The sequence below is a fragment of the Microtus pennsylvanicus genome, chromosome 11 (genome assembly GCF_037038515.1).
Source record: "Microtus pennsylvanicus isolate mMicPen1 chromosome 11, mMicPen1.hap1, whole genome shotgun sequence".
Lineage (NCBI taxonomy): Eukaryota > Metazoa > Chordata > Mammalia > Rodentia > Cricetidae > Microtus > Microtus pennsylvanicus.
Genome location: NC_134589.1, coordinates 97222972 through 97240190, shown reverse-complemented (window position 1 = coordinate 97240190; position 17219 = coordinate 97222972). Strand labels below are relative to the sequence as shown.

The window sequence follows — 17219 nt, the reverse complement described above, 5'->3', positions numbered from 1 at the left end:
CTGGAGAGCACAGTGGGAAACAAGAGACTGTTCTTGTTATTCTTGTTGGAAGACAGGGACTGACACCTGAGATTGCCGTCTGACCTCTACACATGTGCTGTGATGCATGTACCCCTGCACACTCACAAACACGCAAGTGCATGCATGTGCGTGTGTACACACATACACAAGGAGGTATGCTGGTGGAGCTGCCGAATAACAGAGAAAGCAGTCAGAACATCACAAGCATCTTTACTGTCTCCCATTTTCATAGATACGGGTCCAGAGAACTCGTCCCCTCTGCAAGGAAACCAACAGTATGAGTTGATGCTGAGCCGATGTTTGTTTCTCACATCAGAGAAGTGTAAGGACCAAGATCAAGTTGTTTGTTCAAAGATGAGTCTGCACTGCCCCGTGGCTGCTGGGAGGTCCACAGGCTGAGAAAGACGGCAGGAGCACATTTCCAGAGAAAACAGATATGTGCATTGACTTTCAAATTGTGATACAAATTTATCTTCAAATGGCCTCTGGCTGAGGGATAGTACTGCAAGCCCCTGAGTGAGGCAGGTCCCATATTAACAACTTCAGGGGCTGGAGCTGAGGTTCGGGTGGTAGAGACTCGGCTAGCAGGTCGGAAGCTCTGGGCTCTATCCTCAGCACAATATAGATCAGGTGTGCTGGCACACCTCCGTAACCCCAGAACTGGGGACGTGAAGGCAGGAGGGTCAGAAGCTCAAGGTCAGCCTCACCTACAAAGTGAGTTTAAAGCCTGGGCTACATGAGACATTATCTCAAAAATCCCCAAACAAAACAAAGTTAAAATTATTAGTGGTAAGTCATTTAAAATGAAGCCCCAACGACTTTATCTTTAAAACGGAGAGAGCATGCTGTGCCCATTTTTGCGTACAGGAGTTCTAGGAACACTCTAGAGGTTCCTAGAGTGTTCCAACTCTAGGGAGGTTGTGGCTTCCCACCTGTGGCCTTCCTCCTTGCCCCACTCCACCAGCAAAAAATGATCCCAGAGAGCGGGCAACAGTGGACCAGGAGGAAGCACAGTGCATCTGTCACCCACTCCCTGGTAGTCACTGGTCAGATGAGCAGAGGAGTATGGGGGGAAGGGGAGTGGCATACTTTACAGCCAGTGAATTCAGAATAGTCCAGGATTTCAAGAGAACGATGAAGGAAGCACTCTGTGCTCAAGGACGCAGTTGGAGGTCGACCTGGAGCCCAAGTACCTTCCTTGTCTGGGTGCTGGAGCTGGCCCTCATGCTAATGAGGAACACACTGCAGTGGACTAAGAGCAGAGCCATCCTGGGGATTCACCCTCTGACACATACCAGCAGGGACTGGCAGCAGAGAGGCTGCTCAAGGGGTAGAGTGAGGTCACTCGGAAGTGGGCCTGGATTGAAAACTGGCACACTGAACGCAACTTGGCACCTTGGCTTGGATTCTAGGGCACATCACAAAGAAATGCACTGTGTAGACTGGTGAGTTCCAAGTGGAGGCTGTGCCTGGTCCTGAGCAGCACCAACCTGCATGCGCCATTTGGAGAACGACCCCCACGACGGGCAGCTGGAGAAAGGACGGACGAACTGTCTCTGCAGTTTGTAAATGAAAAAGTAATCTCTTGCTATGAATAAGAACATTTATTATAAGCTGGGCGGTGATGGCGCACGCCTTCCATCCCAGCACTCGGGAGGCAGAGGCAGGTGGATCTGAGTTTGAGGCCAGCCTGGTCTACAGAGTGAGTTCCAGGACAGCCAGAGCTACAGAGAGAAGCCCTTTCTCAAAAAACCAAAAACCAAAAGGAGGAAAAAAGTAGGAATTGGGCAGGGTGTGGCATAGATTCCTCTCAAGCTCAAGGCCAGCCTGGAGTCCACAGAGAGGTCTGGGTGGAGGATATTGCTCCATTGGTAGAGCGCTCACCTACCATGCACAAAGCTCCAGGCTCCATGCCCAGCACTGCAGAAATCTAGTATGGTGGCTCACGCCAGCAAACGCAAACATTTGGGAAGTGGAGGCAGGAAGCTCAGAAATTCAAGGCTGTCCTTAGGCATGCTGAGGCCAGTCTAGATTCCAGGAGACCCTGTGTCAGAAACACACACACGCGCGCGCACACACACACACACCCAAACAGACAAGTGGAGGCCGCACTGGGATGTGGGGACTTTAAGACACTTCCCTGTCTTGGACATGATCAGATAATTAGCTCAATGCAAATCTGAACTGTGCCATTGCTCCACTGGGGGAGACTCAGAACAGGGAGGCCAGCAACCATTCTCCTGATGGCTTGGGAATGTGGTTTAGAAAGTGGGGTACATCCATGCCTTTGTAGCTTCTCCTGCTTTGTGTCCCCTCCTTGGCAGGACTAAAAGATGCCGAGGGGGCAAGAAGGATGAGAAGTATGAACTGTGAACTCTCCTCATTGCTGAGGACCAGAGAGGTCAGGCATTTGGTCCCAAGACACACAGACAGGCCACCAGCATGGGCTGGCTGGCTTCTGTTGGCATTCTGGGCCAGGCCCTCCAGGTACCTCTGCTCAGAAATGCTAATGCCGGGCACACATTTGCTTGACACAACTGGAGACCTTGGTTCATTGGCAGGGCATCTCATTAAAGGCATCTCCTTCTGGCTCTGACCTACTCATGGGGCCTGTGAGAAGTCAAGAACTCTCACACCAGGGTGGGAACAAACTGCTGCCACGGGCTGCAGGAAAAAGGCCCCCAGAGAGCGACAGGCGGCCTGGCAGCTTGACTGCCTATCTGGGCCCAGAAAGGATGTGGGGGTGGTGTTCTTGCTCGACAAAGCGTGACATTAAGAACAGAAGCTATCTGGGACACGTGGCTGCAGAATCAAATGAGGACAGGTTTCCAGAAGGCTTGCCACTTGCCACCAGCTTGGCTGTCTTAAAGTGCAGTAAGGGGAGAGAGAACTGGCTTTGGCTGCGTAGCCTCGGGCAAGTCGCCTAACACCTCTGAACTTCAGGACCTTCGTCTGCCAATGTGGGCACCTCTTGCCAGGTATTGTCAGAGAGAGCCTTGAGGAGAAAAGGCATAAAGAGAGTACAGAGTTCATACTTAAGAATGGTAGAACCAGCCTGGAAGTCACAGACTGGCGAGTGTCTTACTTGGCCCTCTGTTTGCATCCATCCCAGGTGCAAGGAAGCCCAGCCACAGCTGTCACTCACGGCCGTGTGGCTACGCACAGGCTGACCAAATGCATAGGGCACAGCGAGGGGGAAAGGTATTGAGATGACCCTGGGGACATGAAAACGGGAACCCAGATAGACTCCACAAGGGCCCGTATCCATTTCTGAAGTGACATGAAATCACTACCTTCACAGTAGTGCTAATGTGGCCAAGAGGATTGATAGAAAGCCAGGTGTGTGTGTGGGGTGATTAGAAAGTGGGTGAAGCTCTTGTTGGACAAACATGAGAACCAGAATAGAACCCAAGGATATGCTTGGTGGGCTTGGTGGTCCACCTGTAATTCCTGCCTTGAACGGCTTAGATGGAAAATGGGGGGGGGGTCATAGCAAGCTGGGAGGTGGAGGTGAGGACCAGTCCTTGCCTGGGCAAGACGTGGCAGGTATGTGGGGTAGACAGGGAAAATCCCTGTGAGTCCCTGTGAGATCAGGATCCTCGCGTCTTGACATCATGTGTTGTTGGGGAGACTGCCTCCGCAGGCAGCTGACACTGCAAATATGTGTGACATGCTTGTTGACACATTCTCTCAGCACCAGCTGCCAAGGCATCTGGGACCTGCGCAAGTTTTGAAACAAAGCAGCTCTGAACGTAAACACATCCTCTGAGCCTCTGGCTTCATTGGCCGCCTTCATGGAATTCCCCCTTGCACCTGCTCAATGAACTGGAGGTGAGACTGTCCTCCAGTCCCTCCCAGGCAGGGCATGCCAACTGACCATGGCTCTTTCAAGAGATCTTCACTTTTGAGGTTAAAAAGGACTTTTCGGAATAGGGTCTTTTGTAGCCCAGGCTAGCCTTGAATTTGTTCTACCGCCAAAGATGGCCTGGAACATCTGATATCATTGTATGTACCTCCTGAGGACCAGAATTAGAGTCATGCACAGCTACATCCAGTTTGTACAATGCCTGGGATAAAACCCAGGCTTCCTGCAGGCTAGGCAAGAGCTATATTCCCAGCACAGTTAAGAGTGGAGTTCACTTCTTGACTAGGATTGGGCTTTTTTCGTCCCTTGCTTTCCTTTAGGGATCAAGTTTCCTGACATGAGTGGACAAGGATATTCTCCTCTGAGTCACACAGAAACACACACACACACACTAAGTGTTGGACAGGATAAGAAGTGATGTGATGGAGACCCCCTACCCCAATGCTGGTGGGAAGGGAAATCAAGTCTGCAAATATGACCAGTTGCCTCTTGTTCCTGCCACCATGCTCTCCCCACCATGATGGTGCACCCTTAGATTATGATGGTGTACCCCCAAATTATGAGCCAAAATAAGCACTTCCCTCCTTAAGTTGCTTATGTTATAGTAAATGAGAAAGCTAATAAGGTAGATATATAATCTTCCTCCTCTTTAGTTTCTTCATCTCTTAAACATTCCCAAAATACAGAACATTACTATTATAAAGCATAGACCATATAGGTGGTTATGGGGTGTGTGTGGTATGCTCAACATATAATATACACATGCATTAAGTTTTTATAGAAATATATTTAAGAGCTGGGTGGTGGTGGTGCATGCCTTTAATCCTAGCACTCAGGAGGCAGAGACAAGTGGATTTCTGTGAGTCTGAGGCCAGCCTGGTCTACAGAGCAAGTTCCAGGACAGGTTTCAAAGCTACACAGAGAAACCCTGTCTCAAAACAACAACAACAACAATATAAAAAACAAAACAAAAATCTTAAAGAGCAGAACACAATACTTTGCACATATACATTGTTCATATGTTAAGTGTTATCATTGTCTTTTGCCTATACAGCACTGCGTCCTTTACTCTGTAGCCTAAATGTGGTTACGATTCTCAACCGACATATGGGGTTAAGTGACTGTCTGCATGGGAGTAGGGGTGCTGAGTTTTTCTCATTGTCCTAGTTACATTCTGTCATTGTGACTAGTACCAGAACTAAAACATCTTTGGGGAGGTAAGGCTTGTTTGTCTTACAGGTTACAGTCCATCTCTGTGGGAGCCAGGGCAGGAGCTCAAGGCAGGAACCTGGAGGCAGGAACTGAAGCAGAGTCCATGGAGGAACTGCTGCTTACTAGCATGTTGCCCGCAGCTTGCTTGATTATTTTTTAAATAAAATTTATTTTATTTTATGTGTATGCCTAAGTGTATGTGTGTGCACCACATGCATACAGGAGCCTGTGGAGGTCAGAAGAGGCAACGGATTCCCTGGAACTGGAGTTACAGACAGATGTGAACATGTAGGTGCTAGGATCCCAATCCAGGTCCTCTGCAAGAGCAACAAGTGCTCTTAACTATTAAGCCATCTCTCTAGTCCCTCAGCCTGCTTCCTTACACAACCCAGGAACACTGCCCAGGGGTAGCACCGTCCACGGTGAGCTGGACCCTCCCACATCTATCAAGAAAATATCCTATAGATATGCCCACAGAACAATGGGATGGAGGCACTTCCTCTACTACTGAGCTTCTGTTCTTCTCAGGTGACTCTAGTTCAAATTGAGGAAACCGAGGCAGTACCTCAATAAGGCATCTGAGTGCCTGGCACAGGATATAGGCTCAGCAAGCATATGGAGAGCTGAGGATGAACCATGTCTAAAGATGCTTAGTGAGACTGATCATTGGCAGATTGTCTACACATCAGGGAGACGTACCGCATTTTGAGGCTGTTGGATGAGTTTCGCCAGAGCTGGATGGTTGTAACCTGGGGAGAGGAGGGTACAGGAAGGTTAGAGAAGGCCATGGTATCTGAAGTTTCTTTCCGCCCCAGTTCTCTTTCAACTCCAACACAGAGAGCTCTGAGCTCTGACTCAGAAGTCTCTGTCAGTGCAGCCCGGAGAGCTCCAAGTTCCCTGAAGACACTGGGGTGTTTGTTCAGGTTTGAGACCTGCTGGACCAGTGAAACACGAGGAGGTAAAGGCAAGGTCCATGCCAGTATCAACAGGCCACAGGCCAATGCAACAAACTGTGTGTGGTCCTGCCTCATTTCCCAGTGCCCATGGGCTGAGGTAGAACCCAATAAGTGCTACTCCAAGGACCAAGGGACACCACCTGCAATGTCACATGACCACCATGTCACATGCCACATTCTGCCTTCATACACACTTGCACACTCCCAGGGTCCTGCAGCATTTACTTTCCAGAGGGGCTGATGTTACACAATTTGCAAAGCATTCTACAGCCATCAACAGCACGTCGGTACGTAAACTATGACTCAGTCACACAATGAGTCCTTGCAATGTCACCATGCAGCCGGAGAGAAGGATGAGAGAGGTCCGTTTGCGCTGTTGGAGTCAGCAGTGAGATCTGCTACCGAGCGAAAAGGGGGCGGATGGAAACAAAGAATGCGCACGTATGCTCTGAATAGCTTGTTAGAGGGAACCAATAATAACGGCTCTTTCAGATCATCTCAATAGAGGCAAAAAAAGAAAGCATTTGGTAAAATGCAATGTTGGTTCATGGTAAAAACACTCAACAAGCTAGGTATTGAAGTTGCCTGGAATCTAGTAGTTCAAGGTCATCCTTGACTACCGAGTGAGTCTGAGGTCAGCCTAGGATCTGTCTTCAAACAAACAATAAATAAGGAGGCCGGCGAGATGACTCAGCAGGTAGAGTGTGTGCCCCAAAGCTGAGACAAGAGTTAAATCCTTAGACTCTACATAAAGGTGGAAGGCAGGAACTGACGTCCCGCGACCTCCCTACACATACTACGGCATATGTCTATATGTGTGCACAAACACACAATAACAACAATAATAGAAAACAAACAAAAATATCCCCAAAGAAAATCCAAAAACAAAAGTGACCAAAAGCACCTCAACTTGATAAAGGATGTGTGTGCAAGATCTCCCTGGGCTGGGGGTATAGTTGAAGTTGGCAGAGTGCTTGCCTAACAGGCAGGAAGCCCTGGGTTCAACCCCAGAACCATGTAAACAGGTTTGGTGGGATAAAACTGCCATTCTAGCAGTCCAGAGGAGGAGTAGAAGGATTAGAAGTCGAAGGTCATCTTCAGCTACACAGAGAGTTTTAGCCTAGCTTCGTGAGACCCTGTTCCAGAATAGTAAGGAAAAGGAGGGAGAGGAGGAGGAAGTGAGGAGATGAAAACCTCAGTCCTCCTCATCAGCAGTGAAAAGGACCCTATGCTTCTCTGCAAAGTCAAGAACGAGCTCACTGCAACACTAGATTCCAGTCAGTGTGACCAGATAAGAAAAAGAAGCACAGTCAGGTAGGTGGTGGCTGGCGGTGCACACCTTTAATCCCAGCACTCAGGAGGCAGAGGCAGAGGCAGGCAGATGTCTGAGTACAAGGCCAGCCTGGGCTACACAGAGAGACCCTATTTGGAAAAACAAAAACAAAACAAAATAACAATGAAGATTGAACTGTATTTCTATCCAGTTGCAATAAATGGCTTCAAACTGAACCTAGGAAAAGTGCACTGAACGACAGGCACCGTTACTAATGCTTCCTCCCCAGTAGGTGGCTCCTGAAGACTGGATGCCCAATGAGCTGTTGAATCCGTGAGAGTATGTAAAATACAGCTTGACTTGATTCAGTAACCTTAGAAAACGTTCACAGAAACTTCAGGCGTTACCTAAAAATTTCTGAAACACACACACGCACATACGCACATGTACACGCACATGTACATGCACACACACACCAGCTAGATGGACTAGCAGATAAAGGTGTTTGCCATAAGCCAGATGATTGGAGTTCATTCCCTGGGACCCATATGTTGAAAAGAAAAAACTGACTTCCATAGCTGCCCTCTGATCTCCACACACACATAACACATACACTAAATAAATAAGTAATATGATGATGATGATGATGGTGATGATGGTAATGAAGATGATTTTTAAAAAAGCCAAGCAGCTGTGGTAGGCAGAGGTCGAGGCAGGAGGACTGTGATTTTGAGGCCAGCCTAGACTGCTAGTGAGTTCTAGGCCATCTTGAGTGACACAGCAAGACTCTAACAAACAAGACAAATGAATGATATTGTAATTCATTCCAATTCCCATTTCCCGAGCATCAGTGTGCCCGGCTTGGAGCTAATGCTTGGCCCTGATAATCCTTCCTCATTCTACCAGAAGCCCTATGTGGTCAGGCACGGCCAGGCTGCTGATGCAGATGAAAACAGGCGATGCAGCTGGGTGGCTGCGTGTGGTGGTGTGCACCGTAACTCCAGCTCTTGGATGGCGGAGGCAGGAGAATAAGCAGTTCAAGGTCAGTTTGGACTAGATAGTGAGTTTGAGGCCAGCTGGGGGTACATAAGATCCTCTCTGCTCTCCTCAAAAATATCAGTATGACTGTGAGAAATTAGGGAACATCTTGTCTCCCCTATGCCAAGGCAGGCCTTGGACCCTGCAATTCTGCTTAGAACCACCCTCCTCTCCCTTATGACCACTTACATTTATTGAGCATCTACTGTGTGCAGGGAGCATTCTATTCATCACTGCTAGTCCCACTGTCAAGGTTTATACTGTCAACTTGGCAGCACTTAGAATCATCAATGAAGCCCTGTCTCTAAGAAAGAGGGTAGATAGATAGATAGATGATAGACGGATATATACATAGATGATGGACAGACAGACAGACCGAGTGAGCTGAGCACCGCATACATCACTTTATGGTTCCTGACTGTGGATGCAGTGTGACCAGAATTTCACAGTCCTACCACCATGCTTCCCCTGACCTGATGGACTGTACCTTTAAATGGAGACAGAATAAACCCTTTCTCTCTTAAATCACTTTGGTCAGGGTGTTTTATGACAGCACCAGGAAAGTCATGAACGTACCTGGCAATAACTCTGGCAGGAGGCACTGATGACTGGAGACCAAATGGGAGCCGCCTCTGCCTGCTGCCCGCCTCCCCACTGAGGCCTCACTAGGCTCGATGTGTTTTAATTGAATGAATTTATAGCTCAGTGATGTGGGCACAAACTCAGCATCTTATAAAATATATGAGGAAAGTCAGGCAGTGGTGGCACATGCTTTTAATCCCAGTACTCGGGAGGCAGAGGCAGGCGGATCTCTGTGAGTTCGAGGTCAGCCTGGTCTACAAGAGTTAGTTCCAGGACAGGGTCCAAAGCCACAGAGAAACCCTGTCTTAAAAAAACAAAACTAAACCAAACCAAACCAAACCAAAACAACAAACAAACCAAAAAAATATGAGGAAAGAGCCATAAGGGGAGTTAGGGCAGAAGTGGGCTTTTACCACACATAATTGCAATGTTTGTTCCTTACAACTAACTCATCTGTGTCGATGTCGGCCCCTGTGGTTACCAGAGCTTGTCTGCAGCCACTCCAGGTCTTTGGAAGGTGATTTGGTGTTGTGGGCAGAACTCTTGTGAAGGTTGTGCTTTTATAAAAATCAAGGGGGTCTTCAGCCTCCCATCTTGTGAGGACACTGTGGAAAGGCACCACTTTGTCCCAGAAAGACATTCCATCTGTCATGCCTGCATCTTGGACTCTAAGTTTTCAAAATTGGGAGAAACCAGGTTATAAGCTACTCCGTCTCCAGGATTTTGTCTTAACACCTTCACTGGAGGAAGACATGGACTTTTTAGCTGAAATACATTTACTTTGAAAGGAGACTTTGTATCACTGAGGCTAGCAGCTGAGAGCAGTGGGAACAATCTTTATGTTGTCTTCCTGAGGCTCTGGACCCGGCCTGCTCTTCCTAAAACACTGCATAGACAAGTATTAAACACCCAGCACCACCCATGCGAGACTCTGGTTTCATTGTGCTGACTGTGGAGGGCAGGTTTGTGTGTGGGGGGGGGGGGTAGCAGAGGGCACTGAAGCAGGAAAACCAGGGAGGGAATTAGCATATTTTGGTCTCTTCCCTAGCCCACGCAAGGCTTGCAGGGCCCGGGACTAGACACTGCTCATCACTCAAGGAGAGAACACTCTCTGGGTTTTTCCAACCGTTTTCTGGCCAGAGTTCTGGCTTATCATGCTGCCCGGGTGTTTATAGCTTTTCTGCCTCAGTAGATAAGCCTGGTCCCGGGAAGCCTCATTAAATCGCAGAGGCAGCTCGACTCATTGGCTCCCAAAGGAGATGAAAACAGGACTCCGATTAGGGAACCTTCAACTTGGCTTTGAGTTGTCAGACCCCCATAGCAGGGCAGGTGTCTGCAAGGCTGCTCCTTAGGGACATAAGAGATGGGCTCACTGTCTGTGTCCTGGCAGGACCTCAGACTCTGTGTACCGCCAAGCAGATTCTGTGACCTACTGGAGTCTAAAATGAGGTCAGTTGAGGGTACTATCAAATGACCATCTATTAACGTGTGAAGCACTTGGCTGGTAAATCCCAAATGAGGATTGGCTTAAAATATATCTGGAAGCTAGGTTGGTAGTGCACGCCTTTGCTAGCCCTTGGGGGTGAGCTCAAAACCAGCGTGGAGGCCATTGAGATGACTGAGCAGATAAAGGTGCTTGCTACCAAGTCTGATGATCTGAGTTCAGTCCCTGGAACCTACGTGGTAGAAGGAAAGCCCTGACTCCTGCAGATTTTCCTCTGACCTCCACACTGGCACCTCCGAATACATATGTGCGTACACACACACACACACACACACACACACACACACACACACACACACACACACAAAATAAATATAAAACTAAACAACAACAGACAGCAACCAAGGCGAGAAGGGGTTTGTAGGCCTTCAAATCCTCAATGCCTTCAGAGACTAGGCAGCCCTGAAGGGTGAGTCACTGTTGGTGTTTGGTCACATCTCAACAGGAAATTAGGTCTGAGGACAAGTGCTGGGGAGGGAGAGGAAGAATGGGTACCCAAGGCTGGGAGTTAGGGAAGTTCTCAGGGTGCCAGGAGATATGGGCATCAGGACTAACGCCCCCATGCCTGTCTCCTTTACAGCAGACAATCAGTATCGTCTTTGTAAAGGCCACTGAACACAGCTGGGCATCTATCAACCACAGGGACAATAACCATCCAAGCTGCAAATGATGCTACCTCATTTCCAAATTAACCCTGTCTGTCCCATTGCCTGTGTCAGCTCCGTCTGGCCGGGAGGTGAGCCCAGCTGAGGCAGGTGCTGCTAGCACCCACTGAGGTCACATTTCCCTGGCAGATCATCCCCAGATTCCAGCTGCTGTCTGTGTTGGCTGAAAATGGCTCCAGCTGCCTCCTCTGGAAACTGCTTTGTATCATGGAAATCACTTTGCTGGGCCTCCCCTGGCAGCGGATAGGCAATGAACGGCCAGCTCAGGGATGCAAAAGGGCCAGCGATCTGCCTCAGTCTGGCAGAGAATCTCCTGTGAGAGCAGGCTGTGGGTCTAGCAGAGACCTCATTCTTTTGATCTGGTGCTTTTATTTCCCGGTCTTCCCTTTCAGTTGGGGCTTTTCCTCAGTTGATTTTGAAGAATCCTCACCTCAGGCTCTGTCAGGAAACCCAACCTAGTCAACTCCATTGAGCCATGATTGCTCTGCAGGTTTAACCCTTCTAGCTTTTTTCACCTAGTGGCAAAATAGTGGAAGAAAGGCGGGCATACACACTCATCTGGTGAGATCTGGAGGAAGAAAGGAGAGAAGGACCTACTACATGTTAGATCAGAGGCCGCACCTGCTGAGTACCTTCCCCAAGCTGCAAAGCATCTCATAGACAAGGCAGGGTGGGGAGAGGGCCAGCTTCCTAAATCATTGCCTTATATGCTATCCAGTACCTTCACTAACCCGCTAAACTCAGAGACCATTCATTCCCTTCTTAAGCTCAGTGACTCCTACCCTCTAAAGTCTATAAACAGAAGGCTCTCTTTTGCTCTGAGTTGTTGTTGGATCTCCTATCCCAGCTTCCCTCACTTTGAGTGCCAGAGTCATGAAAGGATCTGATCACCTGAAGTTGATTGCATCACATCTGTCTACCAAACCTGTAAAGAATCTTTATTATTTGCAATAATGTCTAATGGCCTGGAGCTGTGGCTCAGTGGTTAAGAGCACTCTCTGCTTTTGAAGAACATCCAAGTTCAGTTTCCAACACCCATAATAGACAGTTCACACCCATAGCAGGCAGTTCACACACATATTAGACAGTTTACACCCATAGCAGGCAGTTCACACGCATATTAGACAGTTCACACCCATAGGAGGCAGTTCACAACCATCTGTGACTCCAGCTTCAGGGATTCCATGAGTACCTATACTCACATACAAATACATATTTAAAAATAAATCTTAAAAATAACATGAACAATGTCTAGGGACTGGAAAGATAACTCAACATTTAAGAGCACTTGCTACTCTTCTAGAGGCCATGGTTTTACTTCCAGCATTCACATGGAGGCTCACAATCACCTGTAATTTGCATTCCAGGGGGTGCAGTGCCTCCTTCAGGTCTCTGTAGGTACTGCACACAGGTGGTGCACATACATATATATGAGCAAAAACACCCCCATATTTAAAATTAAAAGGAAAGCCTATAGCAACAATAAGGCAATGTCTAATCATGTTCTCTCCACCATTACTTGTTCACTCACTTACCCTTGGGGGAGAGGCTGGTAAAACACCGAGGACAAAGATCTAAAGCTTGAGATCATAAGAAAAAGAGAGTGGGAGGTGCCTGCCCCACTCTTACCTATGGGGACAGAGGAGATCTGAGAATACAGGTCCAGCATGCGGTTGCCGTCCACATCCACCAGGTAGTTGCCCCGGCTTTCTTCATAGTTGCAGAAAAAGTGCACAGCCTCTGCGTTCTTGGGAAAGAGGAAACTGGTTCAGGCTGGTTTCTACTGCCCAGATTCTTAGTCTTTTAGGAATAAGCTTGGACTGTGGAAACAGACTACATCCTGTTTGCTCTGCACCTCATGAGGATCTGTGGGTGCTGGCAAGCTTCTACGTCTTTCTCTGGGAAAGAAGACACAAGTGGCCTGCTTTAAATTGCTTTGCAAAACCATGGTCTTGGGTTTTGTGAAATTTTGTGTCTGGTTTGTTTATCATAACAAAAAAGGTTGAGACATAACTCAGAAGCAAGTTCTGACAAGTTAAAGAATGTGTGGATGTGTGGTAAGCCTCAGAGAAGCCACTAAGGAAGCTAGAAATGAACAGAAATTAGAGAAATAAAACACAAGCTGGAGAGATGGCTCAGTGGTTATGAGCTGTTATTGCTCATGCAGAGGACCCATGAGGCTCGTCCCGTCTGCCTGTAACTCCAGCTCCAGGGGGCTCTGACTCCCTCTTTTGGCCTCCATGGGCAACTACACATATGCACATATAAATAAAATATGTACACTTAAACAAAATCAATTTAAAAAAAGAAGCAGGAGAAGGAATCACCTTGTGCCCACTTACCTGGATTGTGTTCAGCTGTTTCATTAACTCCTGCAGACAAGAACAGAAGCATCAGCGTGGAATGCACACCCCTCCAGGGCACCTTAAACATCTCCCTTGCTGTCCCAGTTCTTGAGGCCTTGTTTTCCACTCTGATGCCAAGAACTTGACAGACTATTAGTCAACAGTATAAATAAATATTTTAAAAGTGACTTAATACAAATAATTGATAAAAACCTACTCTACAGCACAGTAAGTGGCAATTACAACAGACAGATTAGAGATTTGTACTTAAATAACTGGGAAAGAAAAGGCAGTGAAAATTTACTTTTGAGACAGGGTCTAATTGTGTAGCCTTGGCTGGCCTAAGAACTCAGTAAGTACACTAGGTCAGCCTCTACTTCAGAGTTCTGGGATCAAGGGCTCTGGGCCACCACACCCAGTCTGTACATACGTAACAAAAAAATTGTGCTGAACGCATTTAATGTCCAAAAGTAAAGGACCTGCTCTTCTTTTTCTGTGGTGCTGGGGATAGAAGCCAGGGTCTTACCCATGCTGGGTGAGTGCTTGACCACCAAGCTACGTCACTAGCCCTTGTTTTATTTTACATTTTATTTATTTTGTTTATTTTGTTTGTGGGCGAGTGAGTACACATCCACCATGATGCACACGTGAACGTCAGAGGAATTTGCATGATCAGCCCTTTCCGTCCACTAGACGGTGAGTTACTGGAAACCAACCCCAGTGACGGGCTTAGTGGCTGGCGCCTGTATCAGCCAAATGTGCTAGCCCAGGTCCTCATTTTGAAAAAGCTCAGTCAGGCTGAAGAGATGGCTCAGAAGTTAAGAGCACTGAACCGGGTTCAGTCCCCAGCATCCGCATGGCAGCTCATAACTGTCTGTAACTCCAGTTCTAAGGGAACTAACCACCTCTTCCAGGACATGGTACACAGACTTACATGCAGACAAAACACCCATGCACAGAAAATGGTTAATTAAACACTCAGTGGTAAAGCATTTGCCAAGTATGCACAAGGTCCTGCATTATCAGTTTGATCTCCAGCATTAGGGGAGGAAAGAAAGAAAAGATGTAACTCCCTTATCAGGAAAGGAGGGTAAAACCAACTGACAACATTAATTTGCTCAACAAAGAGCCACTTCTGATTACAATTCACTTTCCCTATTCCAATCAGAAACTAGGAACTGAAAACCAGTTGCCTTGATATTAGCGAGATTTCAGCCCCCCAAACAATTCAGCGTAAAAGAGACTTTAGCAGTTAGCATTCTGACATTACTTATCTCCACACAAAAATATAAAATAATATTAACAACAAAGTATGAGAAGTTATTCTAGGCATTTCTCTATTGAATTAGAATCCACCCCAACAGGAATATGCATGAAAAGCTCTCTCCTCTGTCTGATGAAAACCATCAAAAGAAATAGAAACACATTAAGATAAATATTTCTGAACAGATGCTATAGCAAAATGAATGATCTTTTCACAGTAAATAAGACAGCATCCAACTGTGGAAAAAAACATGCTAAATCAGAGGGAAAAAACCCTAAGCCCTGAAAGGTTTGTACCATCTTCCTCTCTCTCTTTTGTACCACATCTCTTGCCTTCTTATAGAAGGAACCTCCCAGGTATCTCAGGCTGGCCTTGAACTCTGTACACAGCAGAGGTTGACCCCTGTCCATCTGCTTTCACCTCCCAACTGCTGGGATTACAGGTGTGAGACGCCATCCCAGCTTGAACATCTTCAAGCTGGGCTTGAAGGTCCCATCTTTACTTACTATTATTTTTTAATTGAGCTAGACTACAAAGTGATGAATCTTTTTTTTCAAGGTCTTGTATGGCTTTACTTTACTGCCATTTCAGCAATGATCCATGTGTTTCTCACCACCAATTGTCTAGTACACCCACCATCTGAGGTGCAAATGCAGCATCTTCAACAAACCTCCAAGTTCAGAAACTGCTGTGCTTCCTCCCCTCAAACTAATTTCCACTTTTTGTAGCCGGGATTCTTGAAAGCAGTAGAACACACCTCAAATCCCCACTAGTCAGAATCTGTCTGAATAGCAGAGCTGGCAAAGTGATGAATCTTACCATGGCACCTCTGTTTACATTGCTTCCCTACCCTCACTCCACACCCCAAGTCCTCTTCCTGTCTCTCTTTCTCCTTCTTCTCCTTCCCCAAGTTCTGCTTTGTTATCACTTGTACAGACTGCCTTCTTTATGTTAGATTTATCTTTGTCCTTCAAGACCAAAGTCAGTTGTCTTTGATACCCAGCCCTATGCCTCGACTTTCAGTGTTGCTTGTGAGTTCAGCCCCAGTCCTTAATTCTGGACTGACAGTGACCCAATGGACTTGCTTTGGCCAAGAGACTAAGGTGGGGACATCTGAAAGCCAGTGTGAAGTTTCAGTCTCAGTGGTCTTACAGTAAGATCAGAATAAGCCCAGTGTGACAAGCCGGAGGAACGGCGACCCACAGAGCAGAGGCGAGTTACTGCAGGCAGAAACTGCACCGGCTGACAGCCAGCCCCACTTTAGGCCTGCAGATGGCTCCAGCAAGGCCACCTACCTAGCTGCTGGTTAGCTCTAAACGCATGGGCAATCTGAATGCCACATGTCCGCAGTCTATGACTGACTGTCAGGCAACATCCTGAGACACTGGGTTGTTTTTATACACATCTTTAGTAGAGGCTCTGAACGTATGCCAAGCTTTCCGTGCACCTGCCTGCTGGGCCTTTGTCTTAGGTGTGGTTGACTCACCTGAGATCGCGGCCCCGGGACTTCTGTCTTCATCAGTGGCCCATCGTAATCAAATTCAATGTCAACTTTGGCAGCAGCTTGACTGATATATCTGGATCCTGCCATACAAAAGACAAATGAGAACCCCTGGTGACAAGACACAAGGAGGATCAGCCCCAACAGATGCCCTCAGTCCTTAACAGGTGGCCCCAGGATCTCAGCTCTGTTCTGACAAGGCCATCCAGGAAGACTGCTTCTGAACAAACAAGACCCTGTGAGAACAATGAAGATTCTGAAACTGGGGAAAGCCATGTACAGCCAGTAAAGCTGTAGGAAATGCTCCCATCCAAGGGAACATGTTGAGCAGACCCAGCTTCCTGATCCATGTGTGTTTGCTGGCTTAACCTATGTGCACCAGTGAGCGTGCTGGTGCTCAGAAGGTGTTAGATTCCTTGGAACTGGGTGGTTGTGAGCTGCCATGTGGGTGCTGGGACCCAAACCCATCTGATGAGTCATCTCCCCAGCCTCCCCCTGCACTTTTTGAAGACACACAAGTAAATGATGGACCCAGTGTACTGAGCTCTTAACATGAAGGTGGCCCTAGGCTCCATGCTCAGGGTGCGTGCCTGCGCTTATGCGTGCACATGTGTGCGTGCTGAAGTGTAACACAGTGTGTGTGTGGAGGTCAGAGGACAACTTGGGGAGAGAATTCTTCCCTTTCACTGTGATTGAATCTAGGTTGTACTCTTGAATGGCAAATGCTTTAAACTGCTGAGCTGTCCTGCCAGTTCAAAAACTCAGAGATCTCCTGAGTGCTGGGACTAAAGGGGTGCACTGCCATTGCTGGGCTTTGATTTCCCTTTTTTAATCAGTTTGAGATCCCAGTGCTTGGAATGGTCCTGCCCACGGTCAAAGTGGTTCTTTTGGAAAACCCACCTCAGCCTAATCTAGAACTCCCTCACAGACAGGTCTAAGATTTATCTGTGCCAGCGGTTCTCAATCTGTGGGTTATGATCCCTTTGGGGGTCA

General features: G+C 47.5%; 1 protein-coding gene across 2 annotated transcripts in view; it reads right to left on the bottom strand.

Annotated features, from left to right (window-relative positions):
* Abat (4-aminobutyrate aminotransferase) overlaps positions 1-17219 on the bottom strand; it is a 97920-nt gene that overhangs the window by 20396 nt on the left and 60305 nt on the right. For both annotated transcript variants that reach the window (XM_075941994.1, XM_075941993.1), the window contains exons 3-6: positions 16212-16309; positions 13459-13488; positions 12746-12863; positions 5798-5847 (exon numbers count right to left, since the gene is read on the bottom strand). In XM_075941994.1, the coding sequence (XP_075798109.1) occupies positions 5798-5847; positions 12746-12863; positions 13459-13488; positions 16212-16309 (296 nt within the window). The remainder of the gene's footprint in view (positions 1-5797; positions 5848-12745; positions 12864-13458; positions 13489-16211; positions 16310-17219) is intronic.